Source organism: Leucoraja erinacea, chromosome 24 (assembly GCF_028641065.1).
Source record: "Leucoraja erinacea ecotype New England chromosome 24, Leri_hhj_1, whole genome shotgun sequence".
NCBI lineage: Eukaryota > Metazoa > Chordata > Chondrichthyes > Rajiformes > Rajidae > Leucoraja > Leucoraja erinaceus.
Genome location: NC_073400.1, coordinates 18,108,171 through 18,133,349, shown reverse-complemented (window position 1 = coordinate 18,133,349; position 25,179 = coordinate 18,108,171). Strand labels below are relative to the sequence as shown.

At 43.6% G+C, this 25,179-nt stretch overlaps 1 protein-coding gene across 1 annotated transcript in view; it reads right to left on the bottom strand.

The window, feature by feature from the left end:
- kif21b (kinesin family member 21B) overlaps positions 1-25,179 on the bottom strand; it is a 113,633-nt gene that overhangs the window by 38,485 nt on the left and 49,969 nt on the right. Inside the window, exons 7-19 of the mRNA XM_055654621.1 lie at positions 25,020-25,135; positions 23,208-23,403; positions 21,935-22,124; positions 18,094-18,157; positions 16,604-16,816; positions 15,030-15,105; positions 14,070-14,166; positions 11,281-11,469; positions 7,752-7,951; positions 7,200-7,307; positions 6,290-6,358; positions 5,345-5,571; positions 2,589-2,739 (exon numbers count right to left, since the gene is read on the bottom strand). Coding sequence (XP_055510596.1) covers positions 2,589-2,739; positions 5,345-5,571; positions 6,290-6,358; positions 7,200-7,307; positions 7,752-7,951; positions 11,281-11,469; positions 14,070-14,166; positions 15,030-15,105; positions 16,604-16,816; positions 18,094-18,157; positions 21,935-22,124; positions 23,208-23,403; positions 25,020-25,135 — 1,896 coding nt within the window. The remainder of the gene's footprint in view (positions 1-2,588; positions 2,740-5,344; positions 5,572-6,289; positions 6,359-7,199; positions 7,308-7,751; positions 7,952-11,280; positions 11,470-14,069; positions 14,167-15,029; positions 15,106-16,603; positions 16,817-18,093; positions 18,158-21,934; positions 22,125-23,207; positions 23,404-25,019; positions 25,136-25,179) is intronic.

The following is a 25,179-nucleotide window of genomic DNA, read 5'->3' as shown; positions in this document are numbered from 1 at the left end:
CGAAACCTGTCTAATTGCTTCTCAAACGTTGCGATAGTCCCTGCCTCAACTACCTCCTTTAGCAGTTCACTTCTTACACCCTTTGTGTGAAAAAGTTACCCCTAAGATTCCTATAAAATCTTTCCCCCTTCACAATGGCCTTCATCAGTCAGGGAAATTAGTATGGGAATTGGGACATTATGTTACAGCTGTCCTAGACATTAGTGAGGATGTATTTGGAGTAATGTGCTCAGTTTTAGTCACCCTGTTATAGGATGGATATCATTAAGGTGGAAAGAGTCCAGAGAGGATTTCCAAGGATGTTGTCTGGACTTGAGGGCCTGAACTATAGGGAGAGGTTGGGCAGGCTTGGACTTTATTCAATGAAGGGTAATAAATAGGGTGAATCCACAAAGTATTTTACCCTGGGGACGGGAATCAAGAATTACAGGGCAAGAGTTTAAGGGAACTTTATGGGGATTTTATGGGAACTTAAGGAGCAACTTTTTCCCACATAGGGTGGTGGGTATATATGGAATGAGGTGCCAAAGGAGGTAGTTGATGCCGATACAATGAAAACATTTAAAATACATTAGGACAGGTACATGGATAGGAAAGGTTTAGAGGGATATGGACTTACTTAGATGGGGCATATTAGTTGGCATGGACGGGTTGGGATGAACGCCCTGTTTCCTTGTGTATGACTCCAATCAATTCAGTGCACAGATTCTCTTCTGGTTAATTTGACTGCATAAAGGGCTCCTTTGTATGTTTTGAGCAGAGAGCACTCTATTCCATCTAATGCATTTTATTGATGTGCCAGACAGTGTGACGCTGTGTTCACTGAGTTAATTGCATGAGTTCAAAACCAGGAAACCCACTTATGGATTTCCTTGTGTAATCCAGGGTCTGCCCTCACCCTTGTGTGTAATAATGAGTTTAATGTGGCCTTTATTTTGGTAAACACTTTAGATCTTAAGTTGAGCATTCAATTCTGGAGCAAATCTTGCAAAGGTTCATAAGACATAGGAGCAGAATTAGGCTATTCAGCACATCGAGTCTGCTGCTCCATTTGATCATGGCTGATCATCTTTCCCCCTCAACCCATTTTCCTCTGTAACCTCTGTATTGGGAATCTGTATTGGGAAGGATGATTATAGGGTGATGGGTTGTATATATATAAGAGATGTTGTATAGAGGGTTTTTTTCTTTTCTTTTTTTCTCTTTTTTTGTATGGCTTTGTAAATATTTGATTAGTGTATGCATGTAAATAATTTGGTGTGGATATGGTGTACATATAGCTGCTTTTGTCTCTAATTTTTTTGGGTATAAGGCTTCTTCCTGTCAAATATTTGATTAACCTTTTATCCGGACATGTAAATAATTTTGGTGTGGGATATCAACCCAGGTGTACTATATAGCGCTGCTACACTTTGTATCAAGCTTAATTATAAGCAGTTGAGGGCTTTTATGTGAAGGGGGGTGAAGGGTTAAACTTTAATAGTCCCCTACCTGGTGGCTTCGCGGTCAATGCCTACCGGGTTTTCGGCTCCGCGGCGCTGTGGCCGCCAACTCCCAGCTGGGGCTGCGGGCATTTATTTATAGACTATGCCCCTGTTTATGTAGGGAGTCGGCACGTCGCAGCGCTTAGCGGGGAGCGGGCATGCCTTCGGGTCGCCGTTCGGTTCCGGAGCGCTGTGGCCGTTTTCGCGTATGGGGCTGCGGTTTCACGGGCGGCGCATTTGCAGAGTTTTACAACCGGCGCCGCCCGCGGCCGGACGGAGCCCCCAGCTTCATTTATTCTGTTCTTCACCCCCAATAAACCAACATAAATCCCTACGAATAATTTATGCAATGATTTACCTTTGATTCCCCCTTCCGGGGAGGAGGCAGCCGCTCCAGAGAGCCGCCCCGCTGTCAACGCTAAAAATCTCCATTCTTTCCGAAAAAATGGTCCCAAGGCTTTCGGATAAAAGGTTGTGACTGTTGTTTATGACACTTTATAAATATCTTGTTTTGTTTTTTGTAACATTTGCTTTTTATTCATCTGTCGAAATAAACAATGAATTAATAAACAGATTCAATCTCCACTTTGGCTACAGTGACTTGGCCTCCTCCTAATCTCCAATGAATTTCTATTCACCTGCCTTTGGTACATCCTCCGTTTATTTCTGCGGCTGCGCCCTCTGATCCTAGACTCTCCCACTACACGGCGGCACATTGGCGCAACGGTAGAGTTGCTGCCTTACAGCGCCAGAGACCCGGGTTCGATCCTGACTATGGGTGGTGTCTGTACAAAGTTTGTACGTCCTTCCTGTAACCATATAGGTTACTCCCGGGTGCTTCGGTTTCCTTCCACATTCCAAGGTTTGTAGGTTAATTGGCTTCGGTAAGCTGTATAAAATATTGCCCCAGTGTGTAGGATAGTGCGAGTGTACGGGATGGTCGCTGGTCGCCGCGGACTCGGTGGGCTGAAGGTCCTGTTTCCACACTGTATCTCTAAAAGTCTAAAGTCTAAAAAAAAGTCTAAATAAGTCTACTGGAGACATCCTCTACACAGGTCTATTAACTGTATCTGCCAACGTTAGTTAGTAAATCAATGTGCAAACCGCCAGAAGACGATTCATGTCCGCTTCCAGGTTGGAGATTGTCATCCTCTGCATCACAATGTCACTGATCCTGGACTCCAGTGCCTGCCACTTCAGCCGAGCTGCTTTGGAAAAGATTTCACCAACTCCCTTCTTCTGGTACTTGTTCTTTCTGCAGAATAAAACAAAACAACCAGCATGCTTTAACAAAAAAGAAAACACTGTAAAGGGGGCACAGTGAATTCACATTATATTTTATTACCAAAATTTTTTTGGATCAATTATTTCCAAGAATAATATTTACAATACAAAAGGCCAGCAAACTCATCACCACAGCACAAAGCAAAACAAATATCCTTAAATATACTGAAAATGAAACAACTATTTTACAATCCTTGTCAAGGATGCAATCCATGCCCCGCAAAGTCACCTGATTCGTGGGTAGAGTAGGTATCGGTAGGGACAACAGAGAGAAGAATCATTTGAAACATAGAAAATAGGTGCATGATGAGGCCATTCGGCCCTTCGAGCCAGCACCGCCATTCATTGTGATCATGGCTGATGGTCCCAAATCAATAAACCGTGCCTGCCTTCTCCCCATATCCCTTGATTCCACCAGCCCCTAGAGCTCTATCTAACTCTCTCTTAAATCAATCCAGTGATTTGGCCTCCACTGCCCTCTGTGGCAGGGAATTCCACAAATTCACACATGATGAAAACTTTTTTTTTCACTCAGGGTGACAAACTTTTTTTTTTCATCCAGCTCAGTCCTTTTTATTTTAATGGATCCTCCCTCATCCTTCTAAACTCTTTTTTGCTTTTATTATTTTCTCAGCCCCTCCCCCCAGATCTTTGTGGATTTTCCTCACCACTTTAAATGTTCCATTACAGGGAACGAAAGCCTTTTTCCGGATTTCGGACATCCAGAATGGAAGATTTTTAGCTTGTAGCGCGGGCGGCTTGAAAAGTCAGTCGGGTGACCGGGAGACTTTGCATCAATGTTAGTCAGTTAGTTTGGAGGGATTTTATGTTTGAAGTACTGATCCTCGGCGACTCTCATCCTTCTAAACTCTTTTTTGCGGTTTAGCTCCGGAAATAGCGGGCAATGCCTTACCTCCTCAAGCTCCCCTGGCCCCCCCAAAATCTTTGCGGACGTGGGCCCCAATCCCGGACTTTTCCAAATCCAGCACGTCGGCGGCCACACTCCGGAGCTTGCCGCACGGCGACCCGGTAAACTCATGTTCCGACGCTGCCGTATTTCTTGTTGTGTTTTATGACTGTGCGACAGACCAATTTCCCTCCTGGGATAAATAAAGTTATATTGTATCTTATCGTAAATAAGTTTAAATTCTATTTGGAATATTTTGGAGGACCAAGAAACCAAGATAAGTTGCAAATCGTACTAGCACTTCAATGGGAAAGTGGTGTAGCATAAGACTACATTTGGAATAGACAGGGTAAACACACAGAGTATTTTACCCAGAGTAGGGGAATCGAGCACCAGAGGACAGAGGTTTAAGGTGAGGGGAAAAAGATTTAATTGGAGCCTGAGGGGTAACTTTATTTTACACAAAGGGTTGTGGCTGTATGGAATGAGCTGCCAGAGGCACGTACTACACAACGTTTAAGAGACATTTGAATATCCTATATTCACCATCAAATGGATGTGGATGGATTCTTAAACATGGACAATATTTGCTCACATCTTCTCTTCAATCTATTTTTTTTTACAACTACACAGGTTTTTCAACAGCCTCTGCCAAATCGAGTAACGGTCTCTTCATCTGAGATGACAGATCATTATTAGAAAAATTCCTCAACCAAGATTTAAACCATTTTAAGTTCCAATACTGAGTTTATAACATGATACTGATTAAGTTTATGTATTTAGCTCCCCGATGCAAAGCAAAAGCCAAAGGAATTTGTCAGAAGTTCTCATCATAATTGCTAGATTTAATTTGGGAAAAACTACATCATGTTTCTCTATTAAGATGATGTTGTTGAAAGCGACAGCTGCCAGTAAGTCAACTTTAGAATACTAAGAGGAGATCATCCCAGCCTCTGCTGTGCACGTTTTGTACATCCTACTGTTGTGGCTTACAGAGTTTATCACCTCCATTTCTTTAATTAACAGGACTTTGTGAATGATAAGCGATTAAAGTCAGAGTTATACAGCACAGAAACAAACCTTTCTGCCCAACCCGTCCATGCCGACCAAGATTCCCCATCTAAGTTTGTTCTATTTACCCATCTTTGGCCTATATTGACCTATCCAAGTATCTGTCTATTAAATGTTGTTATCATACCAACCTCAACCTTATTCTAAAGAACCACCACCCTCTGAGTGAAAAGGTTGCCTCTCTGATACCTATTAAATGATTCTCCTCTCACCTTAAACCTGTACCCTCTGATCCTTTATTCTCCTACCCTGGATAAAATACTCTGTGCATTCACCATGTCTGTTGCCCTCCTGATTTTATATATCTCTATAAGATCACTCCACAGCCTCCAGTACTCCAATGAATAAAGTCCCTGCCTGACCAGCCTCTCCTTGTAGCTCAGGCCCTCAATTCCTGGCAACATCCTGGTAAATTGTTTCTGCACCCTTTCCAACTTGACAACATGTTTCCTATTACATGGTGCCCAAAACTGAACACAATACACTAAATGTGGCCTCACCAATGTCTTATATAACTGCATGCTCTCCAGTATAATAGATCCAAGGAACAAAATCCAATTGTTCATCTTTTACGATCTGTTGTTGCTTCTGTGCTTACCTCACAGTTCTGGTTCCATTTACCGCAGAAACGGTTTCATTCCAAGCGGCATTTAACTTTCTGTTCCACTGTTTAACGATATTGGACACGGACTTGGAGGCTGACTCTGCCTCTGAAGAAGTACTGGCTGACAATTCCATGCCCGAATCCAAGATAGTCTGTTTACGGCTTACACGACCAGCAACTCGGTTGGACATGGGCTTGGCTAATCTTCGTAGAGCGCTGACCTAAACATGAAACAAAAGCACTGAATAGCAGAAACGTCAAAAGATGAAAGGTTTAGGAAGGAACTGCAGATGCTGGTTTACACCGAAGATAGACACAAAATGCTGGTAGACAAAAATGCTGGAGTAACTCGGCGGCATCTAGGGAGCAAACCTGAAATTGGAGGTCAATGTTCATACCGCTGGGGTGTAAACTACCCAAGCAAAATATGAGGTGCTGCTCCTCTAATTTGCGGTGGGACTCATTCTGGCCATGGAGGAGGCCCAGGACAGAAAGGTCAAAATGCTGGAGTAACTCAGCGGGATGGGCAGCATCTCTGGATGGAAGGAATGGGTGAAAGTTCGGGGCAAGACCCTTCTGCAGACTGGAAGTTAATTTAGTTAGAGACACAGCGTGGAAGAAGTCCCTTTAGCCCACTGTACCATTACAGAAAAAGAACTGCATACAGATCTGACTTTGAATGCAATTTCTATTTTCACTTGCCGCTGCAGCCAACAAGCACGTCTTCATGTATTCCAATACTCACTGTCACATGTTCCAACCCTTTTCCATGTAAATAAATTGCAAATCTAAAACCCTATTGCATAATGCCAGGAACAGATTATGAAAAATTATTCTGTACGCCTGTAAAAAGCCCAACCCCCCTCCCCCTAAAGCATGTTACGCTGATGTTGACAATCCCTCAATACCAATTTGGGTCATTAAAAGTAAGTTGCTGACCTCTTGTGTTTTCCTGCGTAGCACAAGCTCCTGTTGCCTCTTCTGGGACTCCAAGGTTCGAATTTGGTACTGAAAATAAAAAAAAATCTTTAGACTAGGTGGCTGGAGAGGCATATTATGCCAGAGATCTTTGTGGGTGGTGGTGGTGCAGGGCAACTATGTGCAGACCTTGCGGTAAGAGGTCCAAGATGTCATAGACAACAGAGGATGGACGGGTGATGACTGACACGACCGGCATGGAGCGAGGGCGGTAGGGGAGGGAACCGGGGTCTGGTCCACCGCACCCTGAAGATCAGCTGTGGGATGCTGCCCCGGGGCATGAAGATGGACGGGCGAGGAAAGGGACGTCTCCTCCAAGGAAGGCGATGGCTGGAGGCCCACTGCAGCCTGGGACTCGCTTGTATTGGGCGCTGGTCATAAGGACTGGAGCGCGGAAAGAACTTAGAAAATGGCGGCAAAACTTGGCACCTCTTGCATGTGGGGGGGATAGATTTAATCGGGATATGGTAAATGCACAGAATGTTTTCACCAGAGTAGGGAAATCGAGATCCAGGGGACATAGATTTATGGTGAGGGTGAAGTGATTTAATAGGAATATGCACCTGAGGGGCAAGTTTATTTTCAACAGAGGGTGGCTGTATGGAACGAGCTGCCAGAGTAGTTGAGGCAGGGACTATCGCAACGTTTAAGAAACATTTAGACAGGTACATGGATAGGAAAGGTTTAGAGGGATAAGGGCCAAACGCAGGCAGGTGGGACTAGTGTAGATGTGACATGTTGGTCGGTGTGGGCAAGTTGGGCTGAAGGGCCTGTTTCCACACTGAATCACTCTATGATGCTGGAGGGCACGTTTTGGGTGGGGATCTTTCTTCAGACCGCGTTCACGTTCTCTCCGTCCTTTGCTCCTCACTTCTTGTCGTCGCTGTTCCTTTTTCAGCTGTGCTATTTCACGGTTCCTCTTGCTTTCGATCATCCTCATTCGCTGCTGGTCATCCCTCATCTGTTTCATCAGAGTCACCTAACAAAACAAAATTGCAGGAGGAAAAGAAACCCAAGTCTTTAGTAACGAGGTGATGGGAATAGGTTTTCACAACTGTGACAGGCGGTACAGTGGCGCAGCGGTAGAGTTGCTGTCTCACTGCGCCAGAGACCCGGGTTCGATCCTGACTACAGGTGCTGTCTGTACAGAGTTTGAACGTTCTCCCTGTGACCGTGTGGATTTTCTCCGGGTGCTCCGGTTTCCTCCCAAATCCCAAAGACATGCAGGTTTGTAGGTTAAATGGCCTTTGCACATTGCCTCTAGTGTGGATGTTAAACTGGGATAACGTAGAACTAGTGTGAACAGGTGATTGATGGTCGGGGTGGACTTGGTGGGCTGAAGGGCTTGTTTCCATTCTGTATCTTTCAATCAATCAATTCCAGCACCTGCAGTCTCTGTGGCTGCAAGCAAAGAAAGTTTTACCTTCGTCTTCCTCATTTCAGCCACTTCATTCTGCAGTTTCCTCAATTCCCGTTCGTAACGAGTTTGATTTTTGAGGAGGCGTGCATGTTCTTTCTGTGCCGTCTGCAGTTTCTGGAGCTCTCGGTTCATCTCCTTTAGTTTTTTCTCGTAGTCTGCTTTAATCTTGCAGGCTCTCTCTTCCGTGTTGCACTCCATAGAACCTGAAACGAAACCAGAACAACTATTCAACTATTTACCAACTTAAAATGCACGTTAAATAAAGAGTGGTGACATGGCACCGTGGTGCATCATTGATGTGTACTGATATGGTGGATGTAATGTAACCTATGTGAGTCTTGACTTTGGAGGTTCCTTATTGTTGAGAAGTTACAAGAACAGAGGGATGGATGGAGTGGAAACTAGATCTCATGTTGAGTTTCAGATCACTTGTCCAAGACCATCTATTTTTATCTCCGATTCAGTCTGAAAATGGGTCCCGACCCAAAACCTCACCTATACATGTTCTCCAGAGATGCTGCCTGACCCGCTCAGTTACTCCAACACTTTGTGTGGTTTTTTTTTGTAAACCAGCATCTGCAGTTCCTTGTTTCTACTCTGTACCATATGCCTTCGGTATCCAATTGCTTGTTCTCCTCGTTTATGTGGCAGAGTAGACTTGATGGGCCGAATGGCCTAATTCTGCTCCTATCAGTTATGACCTATCAGTCTGTGACCCTACATTGGATTTCTTTAGAAATTATGAACCCACCGGCGATACATAAATAAAGTAATGAATTAACCCTACTCGCATCTGGAAACAGGAAGGTTTATACACAGCTGGAAGCCAGAGATTGTAACAGTGGTTCTTTAGACTGTGGTGGCCCTTGTAATTATTCTCCGTAGAGCAGAGGAACAAAGAAACTATTGGTTTTTCGAAGCTGAGATCATTACCAGAAGTAAAACAAGTCAGATAGCCTCTAATAATGGTTCAAAACAATTTTCTATATTGTAATTATATCTGCTATATATATATATTTTAAACAAAACTTAAGAGATCAACAAAAAGAACTTTGAAAACAGCTTTATCATGAGCATGGATGCTAAACCTACATAATTTTCTTTGAAAAATAATTCCTGAAATTACACTGCTATGAATCACCAAATAGAAGATGTTTTAAAATATTCCTTTTCTTGCTCTCTGTTTTCCACTGTGGTGGCACAGCTGGTAGAGCTGCTGCCTCACAGCACCAGAGACCTGGGTTCCATCCCGACCTCTGGTGCTGTCTGTGAGAAGTTTGCACGTTCTGCCTGTGACCGCGTGGGGTTCCCCCGGGTGTTCTAGTTTCCTCCCATGTCCCAAATTTGTGCAGGTTTACAAGTTAATTGGATTCTGTAAATTGCCCCTAGTGTGTAGATGATAAAGTGAGATAAGATAGTACCAGTGAGAACGGATGATCAATGGTCGGCGTGGAATCAGTGGGCCGAAGGGTTTTTTTCCATGCTGTATCTCTAAAAAAACAAAACTGCCTTGTGTGTAGTTGAGGGGTAGAATGTGGGGGAGTTGATGGGCATTTTGAGAGAATAAAAGGGGTTTAGTGCAGGATTAGTTGTGGGATTGTACAGACAAGATGGGCCCGTTTCCATGCTACATGTAGGCAATGCGCAGCAACTTTGCTTCCTTCCCCTCTCTTTTCTTTCTCTTTGCCACCCTCCCACAGCTCAGAGAAACATGGGATTATAAGAAACAACCTGGCCAAAGTATAGGCTAACAAAACTGAAGCTGCAGATGCTACCAGTCTCCAAGGGAAAGTGTGCCCAGGTATTTCTGAGAGATCTTTAGTCTTTACAGATGCAGAGGGAGGAGAAACAGGCCCATCGGCCCACCAAATCCACGCCGACTAGCGATCACCCCGTACACTAACTATCCTACGCACTAGGGACAATTTACAATCTTACCAAAGCCAATTAACCAACAGACATGCTGGTCTTTGGAAAGTGGGAGGAGACCAGAGCACCTGGAGGAAACTCACATGGTCACAGGGATAACACAAACTCTGTACAGGCAGCATCCGTAGTCAGGATTGAACCCTGGTCTCTGACGCTGTCAGGCAGCAACATTACCGCTGCACCACTGTGTCACCCCACGTGATGGTAGATTTGTGCAATACTGTACAATAGATGCATGGGAAACGGGAGTCTCCTCTTTATACAAAACACAAAGTGGTGGAGGAACTCAGCGGGTCAGCCAGCATCTGTAGTAGGAATGGACAGACAATGGCATGAGGAGGAGGAAACGTTTAGGAAAGAGAGGTGGATGGACAAAACAACAGCATTTCCATTGTCTTGTGAGCCAAGCTTATAGCTCATTGATACGAAAAATGTGATAATCAGTTGATTGTATACGTATAAGCTGGAAAGAGTGCCGTGAGGATTTATGAGGATATTGACTGGACTCAAGGGCCTCAGCTGTAGGGAGAGGTTGGGCAGGCTAGGACTTTATTAATTGGAGCACAGGAGACTGAAGGATGTTCACGTAGAGGTATATAAAATCATGAGGGGGATAGATAGGTTGAATGCACAGAGTATTTTGCCCAGAGTAAGGGAATCAAGATCCATAGGTTGAAGGTGAGGGTGGAAAGATTTAAAATGTACCCAAAGGGCAACTTTCTCATATATATGGAAGGGGCTGCCAGAGGAGGTAGTTGAGGCAGATACTATCACAATGATGAAAAAACATTTGGATAGGTACGTGGATAGGATAGGTTTAGAATGACATGGGCCAAAAAGCAGGCAGTTGGGGCTAGCGCAGATGTGGAAATGTGGGTTGATAAAGGGAATAACATTTAGAGCAAGATAAATGCCAAGTAAAGTCTGATTAAAGATAGTCATAGTCTCCAATGAGGTAGATGATCAGGACTGCTCCCTGGTTGGTGATAGGATGTTTCAGTTGCCTGATTACAGCTAGCAAGAAACTATCCCTGAATCTGGAGATATGTGCTTCCTCACTTCTGTACCTCGTATCTGATGTGACCGGGGTGAGACATGCAATGTGGGCAAAGAAATGATGCAAACATTCACTGCTCTTTCTCATTGTCAACATGGTACTTTGTTAACTGAAAATTGTGGACAATGGATTGTGATCAATTGATTGAATGATACAGCATGGAAACGGGTCCTTCGGCCCACCAAGTCCACACCGAGCATCGATCACCCATTCACACTAGTTCTACATTATCCCACTTATTGTATCCACTCCCTATACACTGGGGGCAATTTACAGAAGTCAATTAATCTACAAAACCGCACGTCTTTGGGATTTGAGAGCGCCCGGACGAAACTCACGCGGTCAAAGGGAGAATGTGCAAACTCCACACAGTCAGGATCCAAAGCCAGCACAGCTCTTCCAGCTGTGTCATTGTGAATATATAGCCTTAATTGAATACATTTTGAGAACATGCAATGTGGGAGAAGAATGAAGCAAAAATTCAGGGCTCCTTCTCACTGTCAATGGTACTTTGTTGATAGTAAATTTGTGAATAAGTAACTTTACCAAGGTTTTTCAGAACACGGTCTCTTTCCAGCTGTGTGTCCCGGATTTTGTTCTGCAGGAGGATAAGCTTTTCCTCGTATTGTTGCCTCAATATTTGCAATCGTCGTTGGCTGTTCTCAAGCTCATCGATCAGTTTCTGCTTGATTTCAATCTCACAGGTTATGTCAGCAAGGTCAGCCTGATAATTGACTGCAAACAAAACAAAGAAACAAGAGAGAGATTACTCCACACAAGCCATCAAAAAATTTTGAGGCACTGCGACAGGTTTAAAAATATTAATACTTTTGACAGATGAAACAAATGAGTCCGAAGAAGGGTTTCGACCCGAAACGTCACCCATTCCTTCTCTCCAGAGATGTTGCCTGTCCCGCAGAGTTACTCCCGCATTTTGTGTCTACTTTAGAAACATAGAAAAATAGATGCAGGGGTAGGCCATTCGGCCCTTCGAGCCAGCACCGCCATTCAATATGATCATGGCTGATCATCTAAAATTAGCACCCCATTCCTGCTTTTTTCCCTATACCCCTTGATTCCTTTAGACTTGAGAGCAAAATCTAACTCTCTCTTGAAAACGTCCAGTGAATTGACCTCCACTGCCTTCTATAGCAAAGAATTCCATATTCACAACTCTCTGGGTGAAGAAATGTTTCCTCATTTCAGTTCTAAATGGCCTACCCCGTATTCTTAAACTATGACCCCTGGTTCTGGACTCCCCCAACATCGGGAACATTTTTCTTGGATCTAGCCTGTCAATCCTTTAAGAATTTTACATGTTTCTATAAGATGCCCTCTCATCCTTCTAAATTCCATACAAGCCCAGTCGACCCATTCTTTCATCATATGTCAGTCCCGCCATCCCGGGAATTCACCTAGTGAAATTGCACACAATACTCCAGGTGCGGTCTCACCAGGGCCCTGTCCAACTGCAGTAGGACCTCCTTGCTCCTAAACTCAAATCCTCTCGCAATGAAGGCCAAAATGCCATTAGCTTTCTTCACTGCTTGCTGTACCTGCAATCGTTAATATTTATTGTAAATAACTGGGATTTCAGCACCGAGCCTTGCGGCACCCTACTAGTCACTGCCTGCCATTCTGAAAAGGATTTGTTAATTCCTACTCTTTGCTTCCTGTCTGTCAACCAGTTCTCTATCCATGTTAATACCCTACCCCCAATACCATTCTGAAAGTCTGAAGAAGGGTTTCGGCCCGAAACGTTGCCTTTTTCCTTTGCTCCATAGATGCTGCTGCACCCGCTGAGTTTCTCCAGCTTTTTTGTGTACCCCCAATACCATGTGTTCTAATTTTGCACACTGATCTCTTGTGTGGGACCTTGTCAAAGGCCTTTTGAAAGTCCAGATACACCATATCCACTGTCTCTCCCTTATCCATTCTACCTCAAAAAATCCCAGAAGATCAGTCAAGCATGATTCACCCTTCATAAATCCATGCTGGCTTTGACCTATCCTGTCACTGCTTTAATATTCAACTCCAGCATATTCCCCACTACCGATGTAAGGCTAACTGGTCTATAATTCCTCGTTTTCTTAAAAAGAAAACTCTCTCCTTTATTAAAAAGTGGAGTTACATTGGCTACCCTCCAGTCCACATGAAGTGATCCTGAGTCGAAAGAACATTGGAAAATTATCACCAATGCATCCACGATTTCTAGGGCCACCTCCTTGAGTACGCTGAGATGCAGACAATCAGGCGCTGGGGATTTATCTGCCTTCAGTCCCAACAGTTTACCTAACACCATTTCCTGACTAAACACATTAAGGGCTGCGTTACACACCGGGTTAAATCCTGATCAAGGGTGCAGTCTATACAGTTTAACATTCTCCCTGTGACCGTGTGAGATTTCTCCGGTATCCTCCCACATTCCAAAAACATGCAGATTTGTCGTTGAATTGGCTTCAGTAAAATTGTCCCTAGTATGTAGCATAGAACTAGTGTACAGGGTGATCATTGGTCGGCGTGGACACGGTGGGCTGAAGGGCTCGTATCTCCAAACTAATCTAAATATTAAAAGTGTTAGGCTATTGAAATAATACGAGAATGTAGAAACAAGGAACGACATTTGCTGCTTTACAAAAAAAGGACACATACTGGAGTAACTCATCGGATCAAGCAGCATCTCTGAACAACATGGGTAAGTGATATCACAAAGTGCCGCAGAAGGGTCCGACCCGATCCACGTTCACCTATCCATGTTCTACAGAGATGCTGCCTGACTCGTTGCGTTACTCCAGCACTTTGTGCCCCTTTTTGAAATAATGTTTTTCCATCAGCATATCATGTACAATTAAAACAAACTATAAGCATATGTATAAGCATACATATCAGGTATTTGAGCAACCTTATATAGCTTATCTACATTCAGTTTCCAGCATTGACTGCACATAAAAGTAATGCAAGTAGGAATTTCATTGTTCCATTGCTGATACATATGACAACTAAACACACTTACCCTTGCCTTCCTGCTAGTTTTACTGTTCGTATCTCCTCCTCTTCCGCAGCCAACAATGGACCATTGTGGTCTCTTTGGTCATCAGTGCCGGCACTGATCTGTTCTGCACCTTTCCATATCTCTAGTTCCCCTGACTCTCAGAGTGAAGAATGGTCTTAACCCAAAACATCACCTATTCCTTTTCTCCAGAGATGCTGCCCGACCCGCTGAGTTACTTCAGCATTTTGTGTCGATCTTCGGTGTAAACCAGCATCTACAGTTCCTTCCTACACTCTTAACGAAGGGCCTGTTTCAGTTTTATGCAGCTCTATGATGCCATTACCTTTCTCCTCCGATTCAGTATCCGTTTCATCCAGACTTCCATCGCTGTCAAACTCATCTTCATCTCCACCTTCTTCTTCTTCACAGCAACTTTCTTCCTGAAATTACAAAAGGATGAGAAATAACAGGGTGGAAATGTCCCTCACTAGTGGGCACAGCCACAGTATAAGGTGAGAGGGACAAAGTTTAATGGAGATGGGCTTTTTTTACACATAGAATGGTAGGTGCACGGAACACGTTGCCAGGGGTAGTGTTGGAGGCAGATACAACAGTGGTGTTTAAAAGACTTTTAGATAGGCACAGTGATATGCAGGGAATAGAGGGATATGAATCACATACAGGCAGATGAGATCAGTTTAATTTTGCATGTCCGGCACAAACATTAAGGGCCAAAGGGCCCGTTCCTATGCAGTGCTATGTAGAAACAAATAACTGCAGATGCTGGTTTATACCAAAAATAGACACAAAGTGCTGGAGGAACTAAGCGGGTCTGAAGAAAGGTCTCGACTCAAAACGTCATCCATCCATGTTCTCCTGAGATGCTGCCTGACCTGCTGAGTTACTTCACAACTTGGGGTCTTTTTTTATAAACCAGCATCTGCAGTTCCTTGTATCTATAGTAGAACATCAGCGGGGGCACAGTGGCTCAGCAGCAGAGTTGCTGCCTTACAGTGCCAAAGACCCGGATACAATCATGACCACGGGAGCTGCCTGTGCGAGTTTGTATGTTCTCGCTGTGACCGCATGGATTCTCTCCGAGTGCTCCGGTTTCCTCCCACATTACAAAGACGTGCAGGTTTCTAGGTTAATTGGCCTCTGTAAATTGTCCCTAGCGTGTAGGATAGACTATTGTACAGGGTAATCGCTGGTCGATGCAGACCTGCTGAGCTGAAGGGCCTGGTCCACACTATATCTCTAAACTAAACATTCATTTATTTTCAGGTTCTTTGTTTTTCTGTACCTCTTCTGCTTCATTGTCATCAGTCTCTTCCCAATTCTCCGTCGTTACATTTCTTCTTCTTTTCTCTTTCTCTGGACTGTGAAGGAATAAGGGAAGATTAAATACATTCCAGGAAAATATTTAAAATGCGGTTACCCGTCCAATCCATGGCCCATGTTTGTTATTTAAAGTTCAATCGTTTTTGTCTTGTAAATGTGCGATATTGAAAATGCTTTTGTAACTTAATGGCCTGTCCCACTTATGACTTGCTGGCACCTGTCGCAGGGTGATGACTGTATGGTCGTGAGTAGCCGCCCAAAGAATCATACCGTTTTCTGGTCACCGCTGGATTTTCAACATTTTGAAAATTTTCGGCGACCTGCTGCGACTATGACGGGTGCCGGCAAGTCACTGAAAAAAATCGGGTCAGTGGGACAGGCTCTTGATCAAGATCACCACATTTTTCTTTTCAAGTACCAGTAATCAGTGATGTATCTTCATTGGTGAAGGTTAAAATCGTAGCTTTTTGGTCACTTAAGGAAAGTTCATGAACGCTTTTACTTCCTCAGAAGATTGAGGAGATTAGGTATGTTGACGAATACTCTATCGACCTCCTACAGGTGTACGGTCCAGAGCGTACTAATTGGTTGAATACTCGAAATCACAAATCAAGCCAAAGCAGTGCCTGGATATCAACTCATGCAAATCATGGATCTGAGGGATAATAGGCAATGATCTAGGGGCAGCACAGTGTCACAGCGGTACAGCTGCTGCAGCTGCTGCCTCACAGCACCAGAGACCCGGGTTTGATCCAGACCTCAGTGTTGTCTGTGCCGAATATGTACGTTCTCCCTGTGACCCCATGGAATTTCTCCGGGTGCTCTTGTTTCCTCCCACACTCCAAAGACGTACAGGTCTGCAGGTTAATTGGCTTCAGTAAAGATTGTAAATTGTCCCTAGCGCGTAGCATGGGGGTGATCGCTGGCCTGTGTGGACTCGGTGGGCTGAAGGTCCTGTTTTCGTGCTGCATCACTAAAGTCTAAATCTAGTCTGTCACAAATAACTTATTTTTATTACCTGTGCACCCCTTCAGCTCATACTTCAGAGAAACCTATTACTAAATAAAATTATTATTTAATAACCAGTGCATTTTTATTCATAAGATGCTGGTACGCAAGATCAATAAACATACGTGTCACATACATGGGCCGAAATCAAAATACTGACGTTTAACTTTTTAGAGATGATGACAGGATGTGCCTGTATAGCACACCATCTCTGCTGAAAAGTTAGATGTCATTATTTGATTTGCCGGCCACACAACACGCATGGTTATTAATCCCTGTGACCACGCGGGTTTTCTCCGGCTGCTCTGGTTTCCTCCTACCCATGTGGGTTTGTGGGTTTGTTGGTTAATTGTAAAGTGTCCCGAGTTTGTAGGAAAGTGCTGGTGTACGGGGTGATTGCTGGTCAGGGGGGACCCGGGGGTGGAAGGGCCGGTTTCCATGCTGTATCTCTAAACTCTAACGTGCATATCGGCAACTTTTAGTTCTACAATAAAAGCACTGCCAATAATAATATATGCACGCAATCACCTATTTTTCCTTTGTATCCTTTCTTTCTTCAGCAGCTCCAAGTCCTTTTTTGCCAGTTCAACAACCTCAGAGGTATCGGATTCCAGAGAGACGGCGAAATTTGCAGAGCAAGGCATGGGAGACATTCCCGCTGAATACGGAGACCTGGGTGTCAGTCGAGAGACGTTGCGGCGAAGAGACTCATTCATGGCTTCACTCTCCAACAGCTTGGTCCTGAAAGAGAGAGACCTTTACATCACGGGGGACTTTGAGCAAAGAAAATCCAAATCAAAGCTCCAGAAGTCAAACAAACATTCAGAGCAAGGGAAAGTTCAGGTCCACCACCGACTTTCTGGCACCCTCGGTTTTGGATTATCCATTCTGCCGACCAAACAGAGATCATGGCTTCCAAGATGAGTTCAATACCATTCGCAGTGAAGAAAGCGAATGGTATGTTAGCTTTCATAGCAAAAGGATTTGAGTATAGGAGCAGGGAGGTTCTACTGCAGTTGTACAGGGTCTTGGTGAGACCACACCTGGAGTATTGCATACAGTTTTGGTCTCCAAATCTGAGGAAGGACATTCTTGCCATAGAAGGAGTGCAGAGAAGGTTCACCAGGCTGATTCCTGGGATGTCAGGACTGTCTTATGAAGAAAGACTGGATAGACTTGTTTTATACTCTCTAGAATTTAGGAGACTGAGAAGGGACCTTGTAGAAACTTACAAAATTCTTAAGGGGTTGGACAGACTAGATGCAGGAAGATTGCTCCCGATGTTGGGGAAGTCCAGGACAAGGGGTCACAGCTTAAGGATAAGGGGGAAATCCTTTAAAATTGAGATGAGAAGAACTTTTTTCACACGGAGAGTGGTGAATCTCTGGAACTCTCTGCCACAGAGGGTAGTCGAGGCCAGTTCATTGGCTATATTTAAGAGGGAGTTAGATGTGGCCCTTGTGGTTAAGGGGATCAGAGGGTATGGAGAGAAGGCAGGTACGGGATACTGAGTTGGATGATCAGCCATGATCATATTGAATGGCGATGCAGGCTCGAAGGGCCGAATGGCCTACTCCTGCACCTGATTTCTATGTTTCTAAATGGTACCAGAACGTTTCACATAGTCCACCGAAGTACCGAGATACCGGTCCACAAAGTTGGCCTCGGAATTCCGCAATGGGAACGGATCTGCCGGCTCTAGCCGGGCCGGAATTCCAGAGCCACACGGGGCAAATTCAACCCTGCTGATCGGCCGTGGAAGTCCCAATGAGGTCGAGATCGGCGCCTCACCCGGCCTAGGTGACACATTCACAGCGGGACTTCTGGGGGGAGGATTTTATGTGCATCTCGTAATTTTGTTCGGATCATCCATGATCGAATGGATGGCAGAGTAGACTTGAAGGGTCGAATGGTCTAATTCTGCAACTCGTCTTATGGGTTTATATTTTTGAGATGGTCAGGCAAGGGAATCTGCCATGACATGTACAAAATACGGAGATTAAAATTCAGGGACCAACCTTAACTCCTGTATTTCCCGAATATAATTTTGAATCAGCGCACCGATTTCTTCGTTGCCATCTCCTGCAGAGTACATAGAAGAGTGCAAAATTACAGAAACAAAGTTTAGTTTATTATCATTGTCATGTGTTTCGAGGTACCGTGAAAAGCTTTTTTATTGAGTCCTATCCAGTCAGCGGAAAGACTATACATGACTAGAAGCAAGCTGTCCGCAGTGTAGACACAGGATAAAAGGAATTATGTTCAGTGCAAGATAAAATCCAATGAAATACGATCAAAAATTGGTACGTGGAGGTATTTCTTTCTTTGAAAAACAGTTAAATGGTTGCTATGCGTAAATTGAAAGGTGCAATAAACACAAAACTTGGTTTCAGTTCCTTAAATCAGCATTCTGCAATGTTTTTTATATGTACAAATGCATGGAATGTATTCGTGGTCACAAGGAACTGCAAAAGCTGGTTTACAAATAAAGATAAAATATGCTGGAGTAACATAGCGGGTCAGGACTTTCTCCAGAGGTGCCGCCTGATCCATTGAATTGCTCTAGCTTTTTGTGTCCATCTTCGGTTTAAACCAGCCTGCAGTTCCTCACCACACATTTAATGACTATATTTAATTGCTGCTCACTGATCAGAATGCCATATGGTCAAAGATCATGAACACGAAAGGCTAAGTTTTCCTCTCCACGGATGGAGCCCAGCCAACTAGGTATTTCAGCATTTTCTGCTTTCATTAAGCTTTGCGATGAACATAGAACAGGACAGTGCAGGGATAGGCCCTTCGGCCCACAACGTCTGTGCTGAACATGATGCTGTTAAACTAATCTCTTCTGTCTGTGCATGGTCCATTCCGCTCCATTCCCAGCATATCCGTGTGCCTATCCAAAAGCCTCCGACTGTAAATGCCACCATCGTATCTGTTTCCACCACCACCCCTGGCAATGCGTTCCAGGCACCCACCACTCTCTGTGTAAAAATCTTTCCCTGCAGGTCACCTTTAACCTTCCCTCTTTTCACCTTAAAACCATGCCCTCTGGTCTTTGACATTTCCACCCTGGGAAAAGGGTTCTCTCCTATCTATGCCTCACATCATTTTATATACTTCTATCAGGTCTTACCCTCAATCCTTGACTTTCCAGAGAAAAAAATCTACATCTGTCCAACAATCACTTTGTAGCTAACCACCCGCTAATCCAAGCAGCATCTGGTAAACCTTCTCTGCATACTCCCCAAAGCCACCACATCCTTCTTGGAATGGGGCGTCCACAGTAGATGGAGTAAATGCATATGCATCAGAAACATCCCGTGACTACTGCTTTACTGGGAAATGCTCATTGCAGTCAGCAACAACTGCAATCAGTCAGTTTTCTGCATTGATCAGTAATCTGGACTAACCGTTCAATACATTCAGGTAAAAGCAAATAGCATAATTAGCAAACCAGCTTCATAGATACATAGATAATTGGTGTAGGAGTAGGCCATTCCGCCCTTCGAGCCAGCACCGCCATTCAATGTGATCATGGCTGATCATCCACTATTAGTACCCCGTTCCTGCTTTCTCCCCATATCCCTTGATTCCGCTAGCCCAAAAAGCTCTATCCAACTCTCTTTTGAAAGCATCCAGTGAATTGGCCTCCACTGCCTTCTGAGGCAGAGAATTCTACAAATTCACAACTGGATAAAAAGATTTTTCCTCATCTCAGTTCTAAATGGCAAACCCCTTATTCTTAAACTGTGGCTCCTGGTTCTGGACACCCCCAACATCGGGAACATGTTTCCTGCATCTAACGTGTCCAATCCCTTAATAATTTTATATGTTTCTATGAGACCCCCTCTTATCCTTCTAAACTCCAGTGAATATAAACCCAGTCGTTCCATTCTTTCATCATGTGACAGTCCCGCCATCCTGGGAATTAACCTTGTGAACTTACGCTGCCTCAATAGTAAGAATGTCCTTCCTCAAATTAGGAGACCAAAACTGCACACAATACTCCAGGCGTGGCCTCACCGGGGGTCTGTACAACTGCAGAAGAACCTCTTTGCTTCTATACTGAAATCCTCTCGTTATGAAGGCCAACATGTCATTAGCTTTCCTCATTGCCTGCTGTACCTGCATGCTTACTTTCAGTGACTGATGTACAAGGATATCCAGGTCTCGTTGCACTTCCCCTTTTCCTAACCTGACACCATTCAGATAATAACCTCACATTTATCCACATCTGCATCGTCCCACTCACCCAACCTAACCACGTCACCCTGCATCCTCATAGCATCCTCACACTGCCTCCCAGCTTTGTGTCATCTGCAAATTAGCTAATGTTACTTTTAATTCCTTCATCAAAATCATTTATATTGTAAATAGCTGCGGTCCCATTACCGAGCCTTGTGACACCCCGCTAGTCACTACCTGCCATTCTGAAAAGGACCCATTAATTCCTACTCTTTGTTTCCTGTCTGCCAACCAATTTTCTGTCCATGTCGATATCCTACCCCCAATACCATGTGCTCTAATTTTGCCCACTAATTTCCTGTGTGTGACCTTATCAAAGGCTTTCTGAAAGTCCAGGTACACCACAGCCACTGGCTCTTCTTTCTCCATTTTACTTGTTACATCCTCCAAGAATTCCAGAAGATTAGTCAAGCAGGATTTCCCCTTTGTAAATCTATGCTGACTTGGATCGATCCTGTTACTGCTATCCAAATGCATCTTAAAAATTGTCTCCAGCATCTCCCCCATCACCGATGTCAGGCAAACTAGTCTATAATTCCCTGCTTCATTTTAGAAAACCACTCAGATTCTGAAAGTAACTGAAGAGAAGTTGGATAGTCAGAAAATACAAATGACTTGCACATCACAATGAATTTGCAGTGACGTTGAACAATGATTTAAATTATCACCTGCAATTCCAAATCATTCCAAAAATTACAGCAATGAAATTACTGAAATTATTTTCTTTGAATTGACTGAATGCCACTGGCTACCTCTTAATAAAACAAGACTTTTAACGACTGAAGCTTTGTGATGAACATGGAACAGAACAGCACAGGAACAGGCCCTTCAGCCTGCAATGTCTATGCTGAACATAATACTAAAATAAGCTAATCTCATCCGCCTAACATAGAAACATAGAAAATAGGTGCAGGAGTAGGCCATTCAGCTCTTCGAGCCTGCACCACCATTCAATATGATCATGGCTGATCATCCAACTCAGTATCCCGTACCTGCCTTCTCTCCATACCCCCTGATCCCTTTAGCCACAAGGACCACACAACTCACTCCCTCTTAAATATAGCCAATGAACTGTGGCCTCAACTACCTTCTGTGGCCTACAGAGAATTCCAGAGATTCACCACACTCTCTGTGTAAAAAATGTTTCTCTCATCTCGATCCTAAAAGATTTCCCCCTTAGCCTTAAACTGTGACCCCTTGTTCTGGACTTCCCCAACATCGGGAACAATCTTCCTGCATCCAGCCTGTCCAACACCCTAAGAATTTTGTAAGTTTCTATAAGATCCCCCCTCATTCTTCTAAATTCTAATGAGTACAAGCCGAGTCTATCCAGTCTTTCTTCATATGAAAGTGCTGACATCCCAGGAATCAGTCTGGTGAACTCTTGTAAACATAGAGTCATTGTGATACACCATGGAAACGGGCCCTTCGGACCAATTTGCTCCTGCTGACCAAGATGCCCCATCTACGCTAGTCACACCAGCCTGCCTTTGGCCCATATCCCTCCATTCCCTGCAAAACAATGAGTAAATCAGACGTGCTTCACTAGGCATGGTCAAGAATTACCTACTGAAAGTAAAATGACATTTTGGTGTTCATTAATAATCTTACCTGCACTGGCGATTATCTGAGCGGCTTCGTTACTCAAGAGTTGTGTCACTCTGTCATTCAGTGCGTCGATGGTTTCTTGCATGGCTTTTAATCTCATTCTCAACGTGTCATTTTCTTTCTGTAGCATGCTGTTTTCATGGCATAAGTCGTTGTAGCCTTCAGAACCATCAGCATTAATGACTCGTTTACCCTGAAAAAAACCCAACCAGAAATAGCTCAAAACAATCAATTACCCAACTCATTAAGGACTCGAGGGCCTGAGCTGAAGGGAGTGGTTGCACAAGCTAGGATTTTATTTCTTGGAATGCAGGAGACTGAAGGGTAATTTTACAGAGGTGTATAAAATCATGAGGGGAAGAGATAGGGTGAATGTCACAGTCACATGGCGGCTCAGAGGCACAGCTTGCAGAGTTGCTGCCTCACAACGCTAGAGACCCGTGCTCGATCCTGACCTCAGGTGCTATCTGCTTGGAGTTTGCACGTTCTCCCTGTGACCACGGAGTTTTCTCTAGGTGCTTTGGTCGCCCACATCCACAAAATGTGCAGGTTTGTAGGTTTATTGGCCTTTGTATATTGCCCCTCATGTGTCGGGAGTGGATGTGAAAGTGGGATAACATACAACCAGTGTGAACAGGTCAGTGTGGACTCTGTTTCCAAGCTGTATTTCTCAATCAATTGAATCAACATCTCTCTGTAATTTCCCTATCCTTTCCCAATTTTGTATGGAGGTGCATAAACATTTACGCTGTTAGGCGAACATACATGTGTTTTATTTATTAGAGATTTTTTTGCAAGTAAAGTTACAGTGAATCACAGCTAATTTTGCAAATTGCTGCATACTTATATGAATGCGACTAATTAGGTTCTATTTCTTTAGTGTATGAAAAACAGCTAAATAAATATTTATGTGTATGAAGGATATTGGTTTTATGCCAAGGGTAAACAAAAATGCAGCAGTAACTCAGAAGGTCAGGCAGCATCTCTGGAGAAAAGGAATAGGTGACATTTCAGGTCGGAACCTTTCTTCAGACAATAATCAGACAGTAATATTTATTCAATGTGATTGCAATTTATGGTTAAAATATTATTACATGCAAGTGAATATCTAAAGTATAACTCACTTTTGGACTTTGAGTGGAAACTAATCCCCATTTCTAGTTGAATTAATTTAGAGAAAGGCTTATACCCACTGAACCTTACACCCACAGAAGAACAGGTAACTGGGAGATACCAGCCCCTTGCCCGTCAATGGTTCAGGGGCCACAGTTCTTACCGTCTTGTATTCCATCAGCTCCATCTGGAGCCGAACAATCTCAGCTCGCAGAGCGCTGATTTGCTGACTGGTTTTGTCCTGGTTAACCGTAACTTTGTTCTTGATATTTCGGGCTCGATTGGCATATTTCAGGGTATTGAGAGTCTCCATGAAGTCACGGTCAGATGGGCTTATGCAAGCGATCATAATGGTGCGACTGTAAGGGAATTATTGTCATTCTGATTATGCACAGTCAAGTCAAGTTTATTCGTCACATACACATACGAGATGGGCAGTGAAATGAAAAGTGGCAATGCTCGCGGACTTTGTGCAAAAAGACAAACAAACAAACAACCAAACAAACTACAAACAGAATGGAACAGAATCACATATTCTTTTTCATATTAAATATTGTGGGCGGAAGGAAAAAGGGAAAAAAACAGCAATTTTAAGAAAAAGCAGTAGAGTGCTACAGTAAATTTAGTCCCTGGTGAGATAGGAGTTTACAGTCCTAATGGCCTCTGGGAAGAAGCTTCTTCTCAACCTCTCCGTTCTCACAGCATGACAACGGAGGCGTTTGCCTGACCGTAGCAGCTGGAACCGTCCGTTGCAGGGGTGGAACGGGTCTCCCATGATCTTATTGTCTCTGGGGTTGCACTTCCTGATGTATAGTTCCTGCAGGGGGGGTGAGTGAAGTTCCCATAGTGCGTTCGGGCCGAATGCACTACTCTCTGCAGAGCCTTCTTGTCCTGGGCAGAGCAATTCCCAAACCAGATTGTAATATTTTCCGGACAAGATGCTTTCCACAGCCGCTGAGCAGAAGCACTGGAGGATCCTCGTTATGTCTTTATGCTGCATACACTATATATCATTGAGGAACAAAAAGTCTCTCCATTACTTCTACTGTTGCAAGTCTAAAAACTCAACCACCATAAACCTGAAAAGTCTAATATCACCAATGTCTCACACACACACACACACATATATATGCTTATATAAAATATACACACACATATGTATATATATATATATATATATATATATATATATATATATATACTATATGCATACACATACACACATATTACACACACACACAAATTATATATATATATATAATTTATATGTATGATATGTATCTATATGTGTATATATACACATCCCAATGATTCAATACTTTATTGTCACATGTACCTAGGTACAGTAAAATTTTTGTTTTTTAATACAATCCGGTAAAATCATACAGCAGACTTCGCCGAGGCAGTGCACAAAGAATCGCCACGTGTCTGGCACGACAAAGTTTTTAAAGTTCTTAGTACAGTCTTATCTTCTCGCAGAGGTGAACCAGGCCTGCCGTCGCATGTGGCTGCAGCCCCACAAACCTAGACTTGAGAGGTTTTACTAGGAAGTCAAAAAAGTAGAAAGAGATGAACATTTTAGAAAATTGGACGTTCAATATCTGTTTTAGTCATGAGAAGTCAAAATCTATGTATTGTATTGAGAAAGAAAGCCTACTTTGCCAACATTAACAATTTTCTGATGTAACAAAAAAAATTCGAAGAGAAATTGTCTAAGCATGGGATGGGAACCCATGGGAAAATGGGATCTAGCTTGGATGGGGCATCTTAGTCAGCATGGATGAGTTCGACCAAAGGGCCTGTTTCCGTGCTGTATGATTTCATATAACATTATCCTCTTACACTTCCTCTACAAATTTTCTGAACTTCTTCATGTGCCTTTTTACTTGGAGTGAAGGGCTTGTTCCAAAAGTCTCTACCCTAAATAAAGCAGATCTTTTGTGATCTTTATGTGCAGGTCTATTCACTTTGGTACCTGTTTCCTCCCAGTGAATCCTGAAGAAGCCTTGTCAGTTTGGAGTCTCGGTACGGCACGTGATGGCTCTTCTTGCTCTGGTCTCCCAGTGCACTGATAACGTTTCCCAGTGATAGCTTCACTCAACGACAAAGACAAGAGACAGAATGATTGTGTTGGG